Source organism: Balaenoptera acutorostrata, chromosome X (genome assembly GCF_949987535.1).
Source record: "Balaenoptera acutorostrata chromosome X, mBalAcu1.1, whole genome shotgun sequence".
Classification (NCBI taxonomy): domain Eukaryota; kingdom Metazoa; phylum Chordata; class Mammalia; order Artiodactyla; family Balaenopteridae; genus Balaenoptera; species Balaenoptera acutorostrata.
Window position 1 is genome coordinate 29,269,715 of NC_080085.1, and position 19,717 is coordinate 29,289,431.

Here is a 19,717-nt window from a genome sequence, read left to right on the forward strand (position 1 = left end):
CTACCACAAATATCTTTTCAAAAGGAAGTTTCTAATATCCCTTTAACAACAAGGGAGGGCCAATTTTTTTCAGGTGATTTTAAAACTTAGGTTTGTGAACAGATTTGTAGAATTGGGAGGCCCCCTCATGATTTTCTATTAGCAATTATCAATTTCTTAAAACTTTGAATGAACTTACCACTAGTTCCATTGGACCCAGAAGTCTTTGTAAAAAGTTTGTTTGGTTTTGTTTTATGATTTCTTAAGTTCCTTTGGTTATTGATGTAGGTACTCTATATTCCACTGTGTTAATTCTTGTAATTTATGATTTTAAATAGAATATAATCCAATTTCATTGCTTTTTTATAATCAACATATAGTTCTGTGTAGATTCCATTTTTGGTGTCTATATCTCTTGTACCTATTTTTAATATTTTCTATGTTTAAATTGCATACATTTGATTTATTTCCCTCTTTTTTCTGATTAAATTTATAAGAGATTAGTCTATTTTATGATTTTATTACAAGGAACTAATATCTTAAATTTATCTAGTGTTTCTTTTTTCTAACTCACTTCTTCATTTATCTTTTATTTCCTACTTTCCTTAGAGCATTTTTTTCTTTTTTGTAACATTTATGGTTGAAAGCTAGAATTAATTTATTTTATCTTTTTTTTTTTTTTAATGAAGATAGAAGCAAAGACAAAAACTGAACCTCTGTGTAGAACCGAGGCCATTTCTCATGGGTTTTCTCATGCAATGCTTTTTCCTATACAAACATGGATTTGTACTCTTGGTTTCTTATACAGTTTAAATTAATCAAATTGAATTTTTTTAAGTATTATTAATTTCTACTGTTATGTTATTATTATCAAAGATTATGCACTTTAAAAGTTCTTTTTATGTGTTTAATGACATTTTCACTATATTCTAATATATTATCCATTTTTTATTTGTACATATGCCAAGGACGTTTTTTATATGTTTATCTTCACCTATGCCTATAGTAAGTTTTATAGCAGGGTAGAAGTTAGAGATAACTCTTAGTCTATCTTCCCTTTCTTATTCTGGTGTTCCCCAGAAGCATGGGAGAGTAATGTCAGCTGGTTCCAAAACTAGCCAGAAACCACCTCCACTCCCTGTCAGCAAATGGGGGAGGTGGTATGGCCTTAAAAGTGAATGGCTTCCGAGACTTCCCTAGTGGTCCAGTGGTTGGGACTCCGCACTCCCAATGTGGGGGGCCCCGGTTCGATCCCTGGTCAGGGAACTAGATCCCACGTGCTGCAGCTGGGACCCAGTGCAGCCAGAATAGATAGATAAATAAATAAATATTTAAAAAAAGAAAAAAAACGTGAATGGCTTCCTGCTATACCCAGCAAGGTTGGGCCCTGGCCAACATTAGGGCTCTTAACGTAGAGATTCCCAAGTCTTCTTTTGACCGGAAAAAAACAACAACAAAAATAGAGCTATCTGAAGGGCTGGGTTTTCTCTGATTGCTCCCCCTCCCACATTCTTCACACCTTCTTTGCTTGAGATGACCCACCTAGCATGAGATGGCTCCCTCATCCAGGATCTCTTACCCTCTGGCTTCTAGCTAGGTTCAATCAATGAGCAGCACTGGCAGACTATTAGAGGACTGAATAGAGAGACTAAGGTATCAATCTCCCACCTCCTCCAGCAGGCCATGATTTGAGAGTAACTGCATTCTTTAGGTACCTATGGTTGCACTTGCTATCCAGGGGACCCGCTCCCAAGGTTAGAGCTTTCATTGGTTTAAGGTAACAGCTCTCTCCTTTTGTCTCTTTAGATTTAGGGGTAGTAAAGCCTATTAACTGAGGCTAGTCTCTGGGTGCTTCACCATTCATTGTTGGTTCCTTTAATCCTGCCCATATTTCTGTATATATTCCTTTTATTACAGTCTTTTCAACTTTGTCTTTGCATAGGCTTTCTGATTCATTTCAGGACTGTTAATGATACACATGGCTTCATGAGATGACTTGGGCTTGGATAGTGACTATATCAGTGGATAATTCAATGGACTAAAAATGAAAGGCTTTTCCCCTGCCTATAAAAGGCACCACATAGATCTACTGATGTCTGGCCATTCCCTAGGGACAGGGGAAATCATTCCTAATAATGACAAAGTTAGAATTTTCTGAATGCCTGTTTGAGAGCTTAGATTTGGATTTGGTTCATTTAAATGAAATTATAAACTACTGTTTTCCTTGCAAATCCAACCTTATGGGAGAGAAGGTTTATATATAATTCACACAGATTTTATAGAATCATCTATGCTTGGGAGTGTCAATAGGTAGAAAATCACTATTAAATCTACAGTTTATGTTATTTGTATTCTCAACTTTTTTCTTTGCTGCTAACTGTGTTGTAATCTAACAATGGTGAATTAAAGGCTCTGAATAAAAATATATTTCCATCATTTATGCTTTATGGTTTTAGCAGTATTTCTATTATGCAGTAAGTTGTATTATGTGTTAATTATTGATTTCAACTTTCTTGGATAAAAATGATATTTTCAAATACTTATAAGTTTATCTTTGTTATTAATATTCTTATCTCTGACTTTTAAAAGAACTTGTTTTATTACCCATTTAATTTATAATAGCCTTTTTATGTTTAGTCATTTTCATCTCACTTAGAACTAAATTCAAACCCTAACCATGGCTCCCCATGTTCTCCTCTTCCCAGCACCACCCTGCTACCTCTCTGATTCCCTACTCTACTACATTTTTTTCCACACTCAGTCCTCTCCACCTATTGAGTCCTATTTCCAAATACTTTTTCTCCTCTAGGTCTTTTTATCCCACTGCCTGGACCATTTTCCTATAGATAATCCCATGGTTCACTCCTTCACTTCCTTCCAGTCTCCACCTATAAGACAACCTAACCAAAGGCCTTCCCAAACCTCCTAGTCTATTTGTCTCTTCTTCATTAACTTAGCTATCACTACATACATTATACATATTTAACGTCCTCTGGTATTTGACTCTAAACTCCATGACATAAACGATTGCATTTGTTTTGATCACTGACTGCAGTGTTCCTACCATTTGGAATACAACCTGACATATAGTAGACACTCAATAAATAACACATTGAATCTAAAAATACTAACATTATTCTGTTTAAGGTACGACTACTCAAAATCTCCAATCAATGCCTCCTATAGTTCATTCTGAGAATTTGTGATTTTTAAAAGGAAAATAGTTCTATCTACTATTTTACTTAATATGCTGATTTATTTATATCCCATCCCAGGATCATTTAGTCATCTGCTATAGAATACCCAAGGCCATTTTTAGGAAAATATCCTGCTCTTGAACATTCTCTTTGTGTGTTTATTCTTTATGCCAATAATCAGAGACTAAAAAACATGTCCCTTGGAATATTTTCCATTGATTTTCTGCTTTCTTTTATTACAAAATAATGGGAAGTATAAAATGATAATACATTTACTTTTGAGCATTTGTATTCTGTGTCTTTTGGCCTGGGACTAGCTCAGGTAAAGGTTATTTCACTCGAGGTTTTGGTTTACACTGGAGAATGTTTTACTTGAGATTCTGTCCTTTAATACAGAGACTTCAATTATATGCCATTCCCCATTAGGGCCCTGGCTCAAATGGGAGCTTTGTGGAAATTTGCTTTTGAAGAACTCCTTGTCCAATTTAACCCTCATTCGGGGGTCTTCGCCTGCTAAAACATTGGAATTTTATCAAGATTTTCTATTTTCAGTAAGAAATATAACCTCCTGAGAAAAGATCCATATATTGCATTAATCACATTCTAATTTTGTATATTCACTTATCACATTTTATTAAACAATTTCATAATAAAATACACGGTCTATGTTCAGATAGATAAATATGGCCATAATTTGGAGTTTGGCAGGTTGTAAGATCAGTTTTACTTTCCCTTCCTACATTTCTCTTATTAAACTTTTTTTAAAAAATTGATAGCCTACATACAGAAAATATACTTAAGTGTACAGCTTGATAAATTTTCTCAAAGCAAATGCACCTGTATAACGACCACCAGGTCAAAACATGGAAATCTTCAACACCTCTGAAGATTTCATCCTGCATTTTAAAATCTAACCACTCTTCTGACTTTTAAACTCATGGAAGCATTCTGCCTATTCTTGAAATTTAATTAAACGAAATTACAGTAGATATACTTTTGAGTCTCACTTTTTTCTCTTTCCGGAAATTGATCTATCTTATGTACTGTGTGTCGCTATCATTTGCTCACTTTCATTCTAATTTTGGCCATTACAAATGAAGCTACTATGAACACTCTTTCATATATATAAAAGAATATTATATATATATGAATTTTTTGGCAAACATAGAAATGTATGTCTGTTATATGCTAAGGAATGAAATTGTTGGGTCATAAGAAATGCACATTTTTATCACATTTAGTATATAATGCCAAACTATTTTCAATGGCTGTCTGAATTACATTTCTACCAGTTAGTTGTGAGAGTTCAAGTTATTCCATACCCTCATCTACACTTAGCATTATCAGTCTAATTTCAACCATTTTTGTGAATTTGTATTGGTATCTCATTGTAATTGTAATTTCCCCAATTATTGCTGAGGTTAAACACACTTTCATATTATTCTTGAACTTCTGAACATCCTCTTTTGTGAAGTTCCCATTCAAGTTCGTTGTCCATTTTTTCCATTGGATTTTTTTTCTCATTTTATAAAACCTAAAATTAAATAAAGTATAGAAGAAAATCATAGGAGACACCTAATATACTCAATAGTGTAAAGATGTCAATTCTTCCCAAACTGATCTATAGATTTAACTCAATGTTGATCATATTCCAAAGAAGGTTTATGTGGAAATTAAAAAGATGGTTGTAAAATGAACCTAGAAATACAAAGGGCCAATATAGCCAAGAAAATATTGAACAAGAAAAAAGTGGCAAAAGTTCACCAGATAACAAGATGCATTATAAAAAGGCAGTATTCCACATGGCATGGTATTCATGATGTATAGACAAACAGAGCAATGGAAGTGAATTTAAGTCCAGAAATAAAACTATAAATGTATTGAAAAATTTTTTTATGACACACTTAGTACTGGAGAACAATGGGCAAGCAGCATTCTTTTTAATAAATGATGTTGTCGTTCAGATTCCAAGTGAAAAAAATAAGCTGAATCTTAACCCATTCCTCATATCATATATAATAATCAATCATTTCCAGGTGAAATATAGATCCAAATTCAAATGGTAAAATAATAAAGCTTACACGGATAAAAGCAAAATGTAATACCATAATGGCTTTCGGAAGGCAAATATTTCTTAAACAGGACACATAATTATAAAGTGAAAGTTTATAAAAATGAACTACATCACAATGAAGAACTTCTCTTTATCAAAAGATAAAGTGAGTTAAAATTTTAATCCACAGAGAAGGAAAATATATTTGTAATACATAAAATAAACAAAGGACTCATATCCAGAACATAAGAACAACTCATAATTTTGATGAAGTTCAAGTTAATTTTTTCTGTTTTTGCATCATGCCTTTGTTTTCACATCTAAGAAATATATGGTTATTCCTAAAGTCAGAGGGATTTTATTTTATGGTTTTTCTATTTTATTGCCAGAATTTCTTCTGGTCCTGTATTGAAAACTATAAAACTAATAATTATAATATATACAAAAAAACCCCAAAATTCAAAATCTATAATCAATATGTGAAAAAACAAAACTCTTATCAAAAAAAAATCTACAGTTTCATTAATCCACTACTTTAGAGGAGATCCAACAGCCTATGTTTTGACATTTTCTTGCTCGGAAGAGATCAATTTCTTCAACTAGATTAAATCTAATAATTCTTTGAGTTTTCTGCTGTTTTCCTTGCTCTTATATTTTGTAATGGAATATGAGGAATTGATATTTAAAAAGACATTTTCTTTGTCTAAGTTCCTAATATTGTTAAAATGTTTTCTTAATTTATATGTTACTGATCTTTCAAAATGTTCTATAGGATGAAATAATGCCATTTGCAGCAACATGGGTGGACCTAGAGATTATCATCCTAAGCGAAGTAAGTCAGAAAGAGAAAGACAAATACCATATGATATCACGTATATGTGGAATTTAAGATACGTACGACACAAATGAACACATCTACGAAACAGAAACAAACTCACAGATATAGAGAACAGACTTGTTGCCAAGGGGATGGGGCTGGAGGAGGGAAAGATTGGGAGTTTGGGATTAGCAGGTGCAAACTAGTATATACAGGATGGATAAACAAGATCCTACTGTATAGCACAGGGAACTATATTCAATATTCTGTGATAAACCATAACGGAAAAGAATATGAAAACGAATATATATATTTATAAGTGAAACACTTTGCTGTACAGCAGAAGTTAACACGACATTGGAAATCAACTATACTTCAGTAAAAAGTTTATAAAAAGGTTCTATAGGACTGCTAATAAGGCAAACATTCTATAGATTATCTTATTCTGCTGCAGAAAATTTGCAAATATAGAGTTAATCACTGCAGGAAAATAATAAAAATATATAACACTTCTGTAAAATAATTTTCATAGGTTAAATATGATAGTAACCTTTCATAAAACTGACTGATTACTACACAACTTTCACTTCCATTTCCAGAATGATGTCCTCTCCCTGCTAGATGAGCTGAGCAATATTTGAGGGAGTATACATCATTACTAATCTATCACTAATTATGGTTATTTTAATAGTATATGATCAATTATTTGAATTTATCCTTGAAAGAGAGATGTAACGTAATTAGGAAGTTACCAAAAAAGCCAGTAAATGTATTGGTTAATTAGAAAGATTGTAGGAAGTTAATAAGAAAGGAGGGCTGCCTCCAATATCATGAGAGAGGGGACGAATCTCAAAGTCACTCTGAGGAGACAAGAACTCCTTTCATCTACACACTTGTTTACGTACGATTGTTGACTTTTTCTAATACCACACATATATTTTCTTCTAGTTAAACTTAATCAAACATAGGAATAGAAAACAAATTTGCAACTCTTATGCTGAGTTGAAATACTGAGTTTTCTGTGTAACTTTCATACTTGGATGTGTTATCTAATAAATGTTGGCTTAATTCAAACAAACTTTATCATCATGTGTGAACCCACTTTATACATAAAAAATAATAGTCAGCCTATTAAAAGCCATTTGTTTCACGAACACTGCTGTAAGGAGCTGAGTTTACCACAGGACTTAATTTGGCCACCAAATATAACTGCATTATGTAAAATCTAAAAACACAAAGTGGCCAATCAGGTCTGGTTCACACCTTTCCCTGCCCCCCTGTGGATGCATGCATTTACTTCCTGAATCACATTAGCAGACTCACATGAACTAGAACATGTGCTCTTAATGATAACTGCTTTGATTTACGAGAGAACTTGAAATGCTTTCTCTGTTTTTAGGGCCAAAGCCCTCACTCAAACATTAAGCATGCTGTCTCATGGTATCCAGACTCTGTCCAGGGCTCCACTTACATTATTTTTCTGCAAGACCTGTAGTGCCTTGTTGACATTGTTCAGGGCATGAACTCTTGTGGATCCTTTTTCTTTTGGCTGAAAACAAAATGAAACAATGTTGACTACCCAGGGGAGAGAAGGACAATCTACCAGAAATGGAATAATTGATATATTTCACTTCTAAATTGGAATCTTTTAAATGATCACAGGTTGTGAGGTATTAATATAATGAATTTAAGTGCTTCAGGTTAATTATCCTTGTCATAGGAGTTTCTTATAGCATGAAGAAACTCCTTATAGCATGAATCAGTTTCTTAGAGCATGAAGAAACTCCTTATAGCATGAATCAGCCACTCCTCAAGAAAACTGATAGCATTTTTTTTTTCTTCACAAAAGACAGTTTGGTTACCATCTCTCCTTCATTGTACACCCCAGTTGCATGACCACGAAGAGAAACATCAGCATGCATAAGGACATTTGCTAGTAAGATAGATAAGTGAGTCAATTCCCACACTTTTTAGGAAAGTTTAATAGAGATTTGAGCCTAGCAAAATTCTATAATGCCAAATAGGCTTAACAGAAACTATTTCTGGCAACATTACCTTAATTGTCTTAGTCACTGAAGCTCAAAACCTCAATCATCTTTGGTTCTCTAACCCTCACCCTCAATCCCCAAAGTCTTATCTTGTCCTGTAATTTTTAAACTAACATTTGCATAGTGTATTACAATATATGGATTAACTCATTCAGTTGTGGAGTTTTAGAAAGTCTACCATTATGATGCCTGAAGTATTTACTCTTAAAATGAGATCTACCCTCCTAAAACAATTTTAACTACACAATACAATGCTGTTAAGTATAGGCACAGTATTGTACAGCAGGCCTCCGGAATTTATTCATCTTGCAGGACTGAAACTTTATACCTGTTGAACAGCAACTCCCCATTTTCCATACCTCATATTAAGTGTTCTTAAATCCTAAGAGTTCTCATCACAAGAAAAAATAGATTTTTTTCTATTTCTTTAATGTTATATGAGATGATGGGTGTTCACTAAACTTATTGTGATGATCATTTCATGATGTTTATAAGTCACATCATTATGGTGTACACCCTAAACTTGTACAGTGCTGTATGTCAATTATATCTCAATAAAACTGGAAGAAAAAAAAGACAAAAGACTAAATAAATAAAGTTAAAAGTTAAACTTAAAAGGTCATTATGTATAAAAGCCTTATAAAGACAGCCACTAACAAAGATGCCAAATAATAATAGAGAATAATATCTATTAAATAAATTATATTACTGAAAATTTCACCTTCTTGTTCTGCATATGATAGAAGATGCCAAAACAAAAATAATATTGCAAGACTGTTTTTTTCAGGAATAGTTCCTGTATTGCTACTTAAATCAGTAATTAGTAAATTAATTAATTTTACTGGATCTCATAAAACTATGCTGAGTTTGTTTCTGGTCTGGAATTCTTCTGAGGTTAATGTGAAGTTCCTTATAAATACTGTAAGTCACATACCAGTCTTTGCCCTGTCAGGCCTTCAAGAAGGTCTAGGAGGCGTCTCCCATCCTGCAGGTCACTGAAGAGGTTTTCTATGTGCTGCTTCCCAAACTGAAATAAGAAACATACTCGATTAAAGAAAGCATGCTTCCAGTGATCCATTTCTACGAATACGCCTTTTAATATGTAAAGCTATGTTTAAGAATATTTAATGTATCTAATTCTTAATCTGCCAAGGGTGATGGATGAAAAGAGAACCTCCAAGTAAAAAACAAAAACCAGTAAATCATCATTTGGCCAAATCTATTTAAATATTTTTCTCAATAACAAGAGTTGGAGATCTATAGTCTAATGCATCTAATTAACTCAACTTTTTGAATGCTGATCCTATGAAGGAGAGAAAAATTGTTTAAATTATCAGGCAGTTGGGCACTGTTTGGGAAGAAGTAAACACACAAAGAAACAAAGACCACAAACAATTTGCCCTGGGTGGGTACATAAGATTTAACCATTTTGTGTACTTGGAAATAGAATGCATAATCATAGAGGGTTCACCATCCTTCACTCATAAAACATGCTTTCTGCGCATATACATTTTACATGCTGCCTCAGAATGATCCAGTCTCATATTGGATGGTTCAAATTTTAGAAAGGTATGATTTAAATTAAGTTGAAGTAGGTCGGTGAAAGCTTTTCATCTATTTTTCTCACTTCTTTACTTGGGAATTATACTGAGGAAAAACAATAGCCACTAATAACATCTAACATTTTTGGAGTGACTATTCATGAGAAACACTCCACTGAATGAATTGATCTTGTAATTTTTGTGACATTTCTGTGACGTTAGCATTAGTATACTCATCCTACAGATGAAACAGAGACAAAGAGACAAAACAAGAAGATGATAAAACCAAGATTTTGGCCCAGATCTGTCTAACTCCTGGGGCTCTTGTTCTTTCTATTTTATCAGGCTGCTTCCTTGGCCTTTTCCTCCTTCCATTTGATTATCTTTCAAATATTTTATTTCTTCTGTCATGCCCCCAAATATCTTCTTTTTCTGGTTCAAAGCCTACAATCCCTTCGTATGAAGTCATTCACAACTCTTTTATCACCCAAGTTATCAAGAAAGCCCTACTTTATCAATGACAGATGCTTATTGAGCACCAATAAACCTGGGCTAGGTGCTAGAGCATACACTAGTAAATGAGAAGGATATGACCCCAGCCCTTGTGGAACTTTGAGTCGAACAGGGAAAACAAATATTCCTAAAAGGTAATGCTACAGAGAAGCAGTAAAAGGAACCCAGGAGCACATAACCATGGGAATTCCCATAGTCTGGGGATCAGGAAATACTTCCCTCAAAATGTCAGGTGATGGGTCTAACATTAGCCTTGGGTGATTGGGCTCTTCTCATCCACTCCTTTGATCACACACAAACATTACATTTCACACAGCTCAAGAAGAGCCCTCGTTTCCAGGCAAAAGACATCTCTGAAGCTTCTAAGACTGAAGACAGGATTCAGGTTCTCCCTACAGCCATGTAGCCATGTCCAAGACAAGTCCTGATAGGGCCTAGCTGCTTCACTTAACGATAACACTGACCCCTGCAAGAAGTTCACCAGTCCCTCCATGCCAGGCTTTGGGAATCAAGCCACATATGTGCTTTGACAAAGATAACTACAAGTTATTCTTTTGAAATTCTACTTGAATAGTTCTAATTAAAATTTTCAGGGGAAAAGAAATGACAAAACACTAAGATACTAGAACTTTTAAAAAGCACTTTTAGTATATATAACGTACAGGTAGATCTTAAAACAACAGTGCCATTCTCATGAAATAAGGAAAGCTTTCTATTAATAAGTAAAGAAAATGAATGTGTGCTTTATAATAATTCTGTCAAGAACCTCATATATAACCCAGAATAACTTGGCATTTGGGGGATAATATTAAGATTTCATTTTCAAATTGGTTGAAGGTCGACAATGCCTTGAAAATGCTATTTTGGTTTGTTTTGCTTTCCAGGAGCAAAATTTTACAGATGCATTTGAGAAGTGAGTAGCTTCTAAACTTATGGACAAAAACAATATTGCACACTGAAATGTGTCAGGTTTTGAAGAAAATAAAATATAGTTAGTTGACAGAAATACTTGCTGTTATTAAAAATATATATCTAGATAGGCAGATAGATAGACAGATAATAAAGTCTGGCAAACCAGGAGGGATGTGGGCAGTAAAATGTTCATTCAAGGAGAAGGGCTGGGACTTGGAAAGGAGTAAGTCTAGGGGCAAAGAATAAAGCGTGAACCCCAAGGCCATAAGGATCATCTAGCATCCAAGATATGAGGACTAGAGAGCTTATGCTTTTAGGCAAGGAGCCTAAACAAAGGTCAAGAAGGCAAACAGGATCTTGCTTTGATACAAACTTATCCACACAGATGAGGTATTGATATTTTATAATTCTCCCTTTTAAACTGGAATCAAACAAAATAGAGAGGGAGGGAAGGACTGCAGGCTAATCAGAGCGCACATCTAGTTGGGGCACCTAGAAAGCAGTGAGGTGATAGAGAAAAAGACAGTTTTCGGTATCATATATAACTTTCAAACTCATGCAATCAATGATATATTAAAGTATCACAACTGAAATCCAATTTATATTTGTTATATCCACCACAATCTCTAACAGGGTGCTTCTCAAAATGTTCCAGTAAAGCATCCTTCAACAGATGAGACTGAATTTATTTACCCCGGAGCCTGGCAGTGTAAAGTACATAGGGACTGCAGGTTCAAAATTTCTATGAAAGCATATGTTTTATGTTAAGAATTCATGGAGATTTTGTCTTCCTCTCTTAATGCATGTTTAACTTAAAAGTAATTTCAAGCACTTTGACTGAAATTTCCCCTCCTATGGTCTAATTAAAGTGATGCTCAATGAAATACAATATTTAGCCTGTAACTTCATGGATGTTCAGGTGTTTAGTCTTATTCCTCCTGGACTATGAATACCCTAGAGAAAGCAAAACATCTCTTTTCTCTGGAATGGTTTTCATTTCTTTCCTAGATTCAACTCCTCATTCCATAGCACTATAGGTATGATGTAGCAAAAGTAGCACACATTTCTGAGGCAGAAATAGCTGATTTTTCGAACCCAAGTCTCCTATTCACTAGCTGCATTGTCTCCGGCAAGTGACTTAGTCTTTCTGAGGGACAATTTATTCATTAGTATCAACAGAATGGGGACTGAAATAATAGCACATCAGTCTTAAGCCTCTGAAATGGTGTAGGTGTGCTGTACAGACTTGGCAAATAGTAGGTACTCAATAAATACAGGATGATTTTTTCTGTTTTATTCTACTATTCCTTGGCTTCTCTTTCTTTGGCCAAATACTAGATATAAATACAATTATGCTTAATTATTGAATCTATCAGAAAATACAGAGCTCAGATACAATGTGTTCTGTTTTCCCTTAGTTTGGTACCCCTGTAAGAGTGAAAGTCAAGGAGGGAAGGTGTCCCTCCATATTCAATTACTAATACTAGTACATGTGGATGGCAAAGGGGAAACACTCAGAGCCTTTAAGCTCTTTATCTTTTGTTGTTGTTGTTGTTCTTTTGCTTACTTTTCATTAAATCTTCTGTTTTCCTCCCTTTTTTTTTTTTAAATGTGTTTAATTTTTCAAAGATTGATTGATTGATTGATTGATTGATTACTATGTTGGGTCTTCGTTTCTGTGCTAGGGCTTTCTCTAGTTGCGGCAAGCGGGGGCCACTCTTCATTGTGGTGCGTGGGCCTCTCACTATTGTGGCCTCTCTTGTTGCGGAGCACAGGCTCCAGACGCGCAGGCTCAGTAGTTGTGGCTCACGGGCCTAATTGCTCCGCGGCATGTGGGATCTTCCCAGACCAGGGCTCGAACCCGTGTCCCCTGCATTAGCAGGCAGACTCCCAACCACTGCGCCACCAGGGAAGCCCTTCCTCCCTTTTTATCTCCTATGAAAGACATCCACCATGTCTTTTTGCTGCAAGTGACACTTATTTCATGAAAACAGTATTATTTCTTTAAAAATTCCCTATCTTTAATGGCTTTCTTTTCAAGTGTATGAAAATTATTTTATAAGACACATAAAACATTAAATGCGCCTTGGGTCATATAACCCTGTGGCTCTCTATCTTCAATCCCTTTCATGACTAATATTTTCTTCAAAAAGTGAACTTTTGGTATTACTTAGCAGTTTCCTACATTCACTTACATATTGAATTCTTCCTTGCTAACCCAAATATCAAGACGAAAGGACCATAAAATGAGACAGCAATCCTTCCAGATCATTGTCAGGACGATATAAAGAAATTCTGCATTTATATCAATTTCTTTATATTTTTTTTTTACAGACAGTGTTCAAAAAGAAACTCAGACAGGTTGATTGGTAACTGGCATAAACAAAGTGAAAAAAATCAAAGTAAAAAAATTGAGAAAGGGACAGAAATGAATTGAAAAATATTTAAATAGTTTCTGACTCTTCAGAGTTGTGTCAATCTTTTAACCCGTAAATACACAGAGATCAATACCATGTTGCACTAAAAGAAACGTGAAGAGCACAGGAATAATTTAACATGGCCTTCTGGTGGTAGAAAAGTCAGCCTCTGGACATCCGTGTTGCTGAGAAAATCAAGATACTTCTCTGTGATTCTGAATCTTTAGCTATTAGAAACACCAAGAGCAAGAAAAGCACCAAAGAGGAGAGCAAATTTGATTCCAAACTTATTGGTTAATCCTGTTGACCAGCTCCCATAAAAATAATGCAACCCACTGTAATATAAATAGGCAGTTTTCATAGATGATTGTTTTCTTAAGCATGGGTTGTAAAAAGTATTTCATAAGATAATTTTATTGAGGTATAATATACATACAGGAAAGAACACATATCTAAAATGTTAGCTCAGTGAATGTTCACAAACTGAAGACATTCATATTATCATCACCCCCGTGGAGAAAAAGAATATGATCAGCATCCTCAGAGCTTCCTCACACCCCCTCCTGTGTACTAGCCCTTTCAAGGATGACTACTCCACTGACTTTTAATACCATAGATTAGTTTTGCCTTGAAAGGAATCTCTTAAAAACAGAAGAATAAGGCTGGTTTAGTGTCTCATTTTGGGAAACTAATAACTGAAAGACATATGGTTTAGGAAGAGAGAATTTGGAAAGAAAAAAAAAGTTGCAATGATGAAATATGTTTTACAAAGCACAGGGAAGTACTGTAATACAATGAGTAAGAATATTCTCTCTGCCCCAGAATTCCTTGGTTCAAATCCCAGCTCTGCCATATTTCATGTGTGTGATATGAGCAAGAAACTTAATCTCTCTGGGTCTTACCTTTTATCATCTGTAAAACAAGGATGTAGTATTACCTAGCTTGTGGTGATGCTGTGAAGATTTAAATGCATTTGGAATAGTGCTTTGCTCTAAGATATACTCAATAAATGTTAGCCATCATGAATTTATTCCAAATGTTTAACCCTAATAATCCATATTTTCCAAAATTTCCTTGGAATTTTTGGCTCAAAGTAACAGAAGGGGTCAACTTCAAAGTATTAGTATGGGGATTAAATGAGTTAATAAATATAAGGTGTCCAGCATGTTTCCTGGCATAGGAAATGCTCCATAAACCCTAATCACATTTCCCATTTCCCCCTTTCGTTAAATGTCATCACCTGGAAATAGAGAGTAGGACTCTCCTTTGAGGGTGCCAGGATCCTAGCAGGACTTGGTTAACTTGAGGAGAGTTAATAGGGAACAATTTTACAAGGTGAGGGCAGGGTATAAAGAAACCACCAAAACTGGTAATAGAGAAGTGCAATTATCCCTCCTAGACACATAGGAAAGAAGAGAAAGAGAGCGGTTATTGGTCCGTGAACAAAGAGAGAGCCGAGAGAGTCACCTGACATGAGCTTTGATATTTCGGTGATGAATGCAGCTATCTTGTGGTAAATAAATGCCCTGATATTTCTTTCCTCCCTTCCTCTTATCTCCTGTAAATGCTCCCAAGAGCCAAAACCAACTGGAAGCCAGAGAGCAAGGGAGTCTGCTGATATCATCCACAGAGGTCAGCCTCCCAGGGAAGAGAAAGGCAGAGAGTGGTCCCAGAGGGATAAACCAAAGACATTCAACACCCCAGACAGGGAAAAAAATTCCCTTGATCCACAGGATCAATGTCAGGGATGCCCATGTCAGAAAATAAATGAAGGCCCCAGTGCTTCTCCCCAAACTGCCTATATTATTTCTATCTCTGGTAATGTTGTTTTAAAGACCCAAATGTATCACTGGGACACTTTCTCTCCTATAATAGGGGTATCAAAGTACTGGAATGTTTAGCGGGCTTTAACAGATGAAAATTAACATATATTATTCATTGTTCCTGAGCGTCAAATATTTTAAAACTTCTAGGTACCAGAAATAGCACTAAAAACTGGGCTGCAAAGATAATGTTTTAAAAAATCCAAGTTATTCCTTGGAGCTAAGAAGTGCTCAAGAGCTAAGTTCGATAATATAATAGTTTTACAGTCTCTCCAGGCATAAAGTGTTATTTGGCAGTAACTCTTTATAAAACATAGTCACTAGGACCCAGTGTGTATGTTACACTACTACGTATACAAGAAGAGATTCAACCAGATTGCACATTAGAACTTTCAACAGCAGCCACAACAATGGTTAATGGAAATCAAGTCATTACCTGCAAACGGTCTATTATAAAACCCCAAGTAATGTGTGCTTAACCAAGAGTCAGCATGATTTGTTGTCTGATCAGGTCTACATTTAATATGGTTTGTAATAAAACTGAATTCTTAACCCAGGCCTGTGTTTTCTCATGTGTAAATTAGATAGATCAGTACTAATTCAATTACCAGTTATCCTGAAACAAAAATTAGTAAAATTATATGTAATTTTTATCTTGTATTTCTAGTTATAATGTTAATATAATTCACAAATAGCTATTTTAAAATATGTAGAAACCTTATAAACCATGATTGTAGCTAATTCTGTTATATCACCTTTAAATACCCCCTATAAATTTAAAATTATGAAAGTTAAATTCAGTTTTTATTGAATCACAAAGGTATAAGATTTAAGCTTGAGATAGCCAGGGAGGGAAATGGAGATTGGTTATATTCTATCCCAGTAAAGGCTTCTGCAACAGAAGAAGTACAGTATAAGGTTTGCAAGATGAAGCACTTCATTTCAAAGCATCTAAATAACACTCTGATTCTTCAGAAAGAAAAAAAATACTGTGACACAATGGGCACACTCACTAGAGAAATGCCAACCATTAGCACTTAGCTTCCCGCAAAATGCAGAGGGAGAAAGAGCTATTCAGACTTGTTCAGATCCGATGGAATGAGACTTTATGGTCAAAAGACATCTGCAGATGCCTTTATAATTAATAAATGTAAATTTTATTTATAAAATTAATATTCTTAAAATTTCTCAAATACATTGCAGTGCAATTGTGTGTGGGCAATTATGTGACAAGACACAGCCTCTTCCTAATCATTCCCTGCCCCTACCTACTAGAAAGTCAGCCTTGGGCTATTCATTCTCTCTTCTTCCATGCTTATGAGGTGAGTCTGCCAATAAACAGTGCAAAATCAAGGGAACAGGAAACACACAGAAAGGAAAAAAGTCACGTAGGATGGAATAATTAAATAAGACCTTCTGTCCCCATTATACCCCTATTCCCTTCTGATAGGTTGAACCGTATGAAATTTTAAATTCTGCAATCAAATATGATCGAAAACTGGCCATTTCACATGATTCAACCTCATATATTTTGTAATGACATGCATAATAAACATTGAGTGTTTAGTTTAAGTCAGCCGCATTTCTGTGCACTGTACATGGACTATTTTAATTAATTTTCATAACAATCAATTAAAATCAATCCCATTTTACAGATGACAAAACTTGAGACATAGAGAACTAAGTAACAGCAAATAAGTGGTAGATATGAATCCAAACATAGGTGGTATATTTCCAGATTTATTAACCATTCTCTACTTTGTAACTGCTGTTTGAGCTGGCATTCTTTGACGACAATGCCTTTCAGGGTCAGTGTTAGATAAGTTTTACTTGTGTATTTTCATAATGTCTTTCAATAAAATAAGGATAATTTAACTAATTTATTCTTTTTCTTTCCCCTGAGATTTCTGAAGGTCAGATACAGTTACATAACCTACAAACAAAATTGCTTCTAATTTTAGGTTGAATTAGTAACTGAAGGGTGATAACAGTGATAATTCTACATATGTACGTTAGAAAAATTCTTCAATGTCTTAAATTTCTATTGTTATATCACTCTTTAGGGGGATGCTTCAATGAATCCAGTAAATATTGTTCTAGAGACTAAAACAAATTTTTAACATGCAGAACTCACTCAAAGGTATATGGAAAATCTGGCTTTTTAATGTAATTAAATTAAAACACAAAAGCAATTGCCCCCCACACTAAAAACCTAGGAGGCTATAAATCAACATATAATAAATATAATTCTTAAAACTGAATAGGATTGAATAATAGTAAATAGAAGGAAAAGCTTTACCCATGTTTTTAGTGCAGTTATTTCTTGAGAGATCCACTCAAACATGCCAAGTACTTATTGAAAGTCTTCCAAGTGAGATTCATGCAGTTACATGTTAAAGAATATAGCACTTGGGGTCAAATAGGCCTTCATTTAATTGCAATTCTAACTTTTCCCAACTGTGTGAACTTGGATAAATGATTTAGTAATTTGTTTGTTTCCCTCCTGTGTCAAAGGAGGGAGAATAAGTTATTCAGTTAAATGTAACAGCTATTATTCAACTACTTTTTTTTTTTTCAACTACTTTTTATTGTGCCCAGTACTGGGAATAATTGGGAAGATAAAAGATAAAAAAGATACTGCCATTGTTTTTTCAGCTTTAGTCACATCTATGAAGGATGTATGCAGTTAAGCAAAGATATGTATAGCACTGTATTATAACCCTATCAATAGTGGTGTTGTAAGCATGGTGCCAACACAAATAAGAGATGTCATCTTCACTTGAGAAGATAAGAGAAGCAGAAATCCTAGAACTGAATTTACAACATTGAATAGGAAATTAACAAGCAGATGTGAAAAGAGGAGAAGAATGCCAAGCAGAGGGACATTTCAGATGCTAAGATTCAGATAAATTAAATTACATTAAACCATGAAAAATCAGGTCTTAGAACACAGGGTATATGGAGGGATGGGAGATGATGAGACTTGAGATGCATGAGACACCACAGCAAAGGGGACTTGGTCTGCCAACCTAAAGGAGCTTGAGCAAATATTTAATGGTCATTTGTTTTCAGTCTTTTGAACAGGTAGGTAATTTTGAAGTGTTTACCGTATTTTTCACATCAATATTTAGACTGATGTCTTAAGGTAGTTAACCTTATTTAGGAAAGGCCAATATAGACATTGTTTAGAGGTGAATTTTGGAGTCCTAATAATTCAAGAGAACTATTCTTGTGTGGAAATATTACTTGACAAGGGAGTCATGTGGTTCAGGAGCAACTGCTCTAAATTATAAATATGAGCTCCTTAAAATTCTAAGCAGTTATCTACCTTTCCACTGGAACTTCTTTTTGCAGAAGCAGAGGTCACAATCTGTGGTAGATTAACCACAAAACTGGGCCAACTATTTCATCCTTTCCTGAATCCATGCCCTTTGCAGCAGGACTTTGCTGCTCCTCTCATGAGGAGGTGGTTTCTATTTCTCTACCTCTGGAATCTGGACTGGCCATTGCCTTAGTCTGGCCAATAGAATGCAGTGGAAGTTATGTTGTTCTACTTCCAAATGTAGGCCTCACAAAGGCTTGAACACTTTTGCTCTCTTGGTCATGCTTCCCCCTTCATCATAAGAACATGCCTTAGCCAGATAACTGGAAGGTGAGACATGTGAAGCAGAACCAAGTTACCCCAGTAGTCCCAGATAAGGTCACCCCAGACTGGCTGACAACCAGACATGTGGGAGAGCTTAGCCAAGATCAGCACAGCCACCTGGTCAAACCACAGCTAGCTAGAGACACATGAATAATCCCAGCAGAGAGCTGAAGAACTTCCTGGCTGATCTGAAGAGCTGAAAGAATAATAAATACTTGTTGTTTTAACCTACTGAGTTTCAAGGTAGCTTGTTACACAGCAATAGTGAATTGATACATGTTCATATATGAATGCTTGTTTCTACATAGGAGGAAGAAGTCTGAAAAATTAAACTGTATTATAAAGACTGATAAATTATTTATGGAATATTTTTAAAGGAGCCCTTTGTGCAGAAGAACTCCAAGCTAGAAAACATTTCACTGCTGAAGTTGAAAATGGGCAAAAAGCCATTATCTGTAGAGATTTGACTCAATGAATTATCTGGAAAAGAGCACAGTCAATATACTCTACAGAGCTCCTTCAATTCCATCTTGCAAAAAAAATAAAAACAAAAAGTTCAACAAAGCCCTATTTTTAAAAATTCTCAGCTTCATGGAGCAATTAAAAAAAAAAAAACAGTGTCAATCTTAAGATTTATAATACTACCTTTAATAAAATGTAGGGTTTTTTTTTAACTCTTTTGTGGTAGTTATATGTTGTAAAAAAAACAAAGATTGTATTTCTTGCTCAACATGCTCATTTGAAGTTCACTTGAATCTTATGAGAAGTTAA

The 19,717-nt window shown here is 34.8% G+C and overlaps 1 protein-coding gene across 1 annotated transcript in view; it reads right to left on the minus strand.

Moving 5' to 3' along the window:
- Window positions 1-19,717, minus strand: part of DMD (dystrophin) — a 2,123,648-nt gene that overhangs the window by 1,741,249 nt on the left and 362,682 nt on the right. Inside the window, exons 3-4 of the mRNA XM_057539128.1 lie at window positions 9,029-9,121; window positions 7,518-7,595 (exon numbers count right to left, since the gene is read on the minus strand). Of these exons, the coding sequence (XP_057395111.1) occupies window positions 7,518-7,595; window positions 9,029-9,121 (171 nt within the window). The remainder of the gene's footprint in view (window positions 1-7,517; window positions 7,596-9,028; window positions 9,122-19,717) is intronic.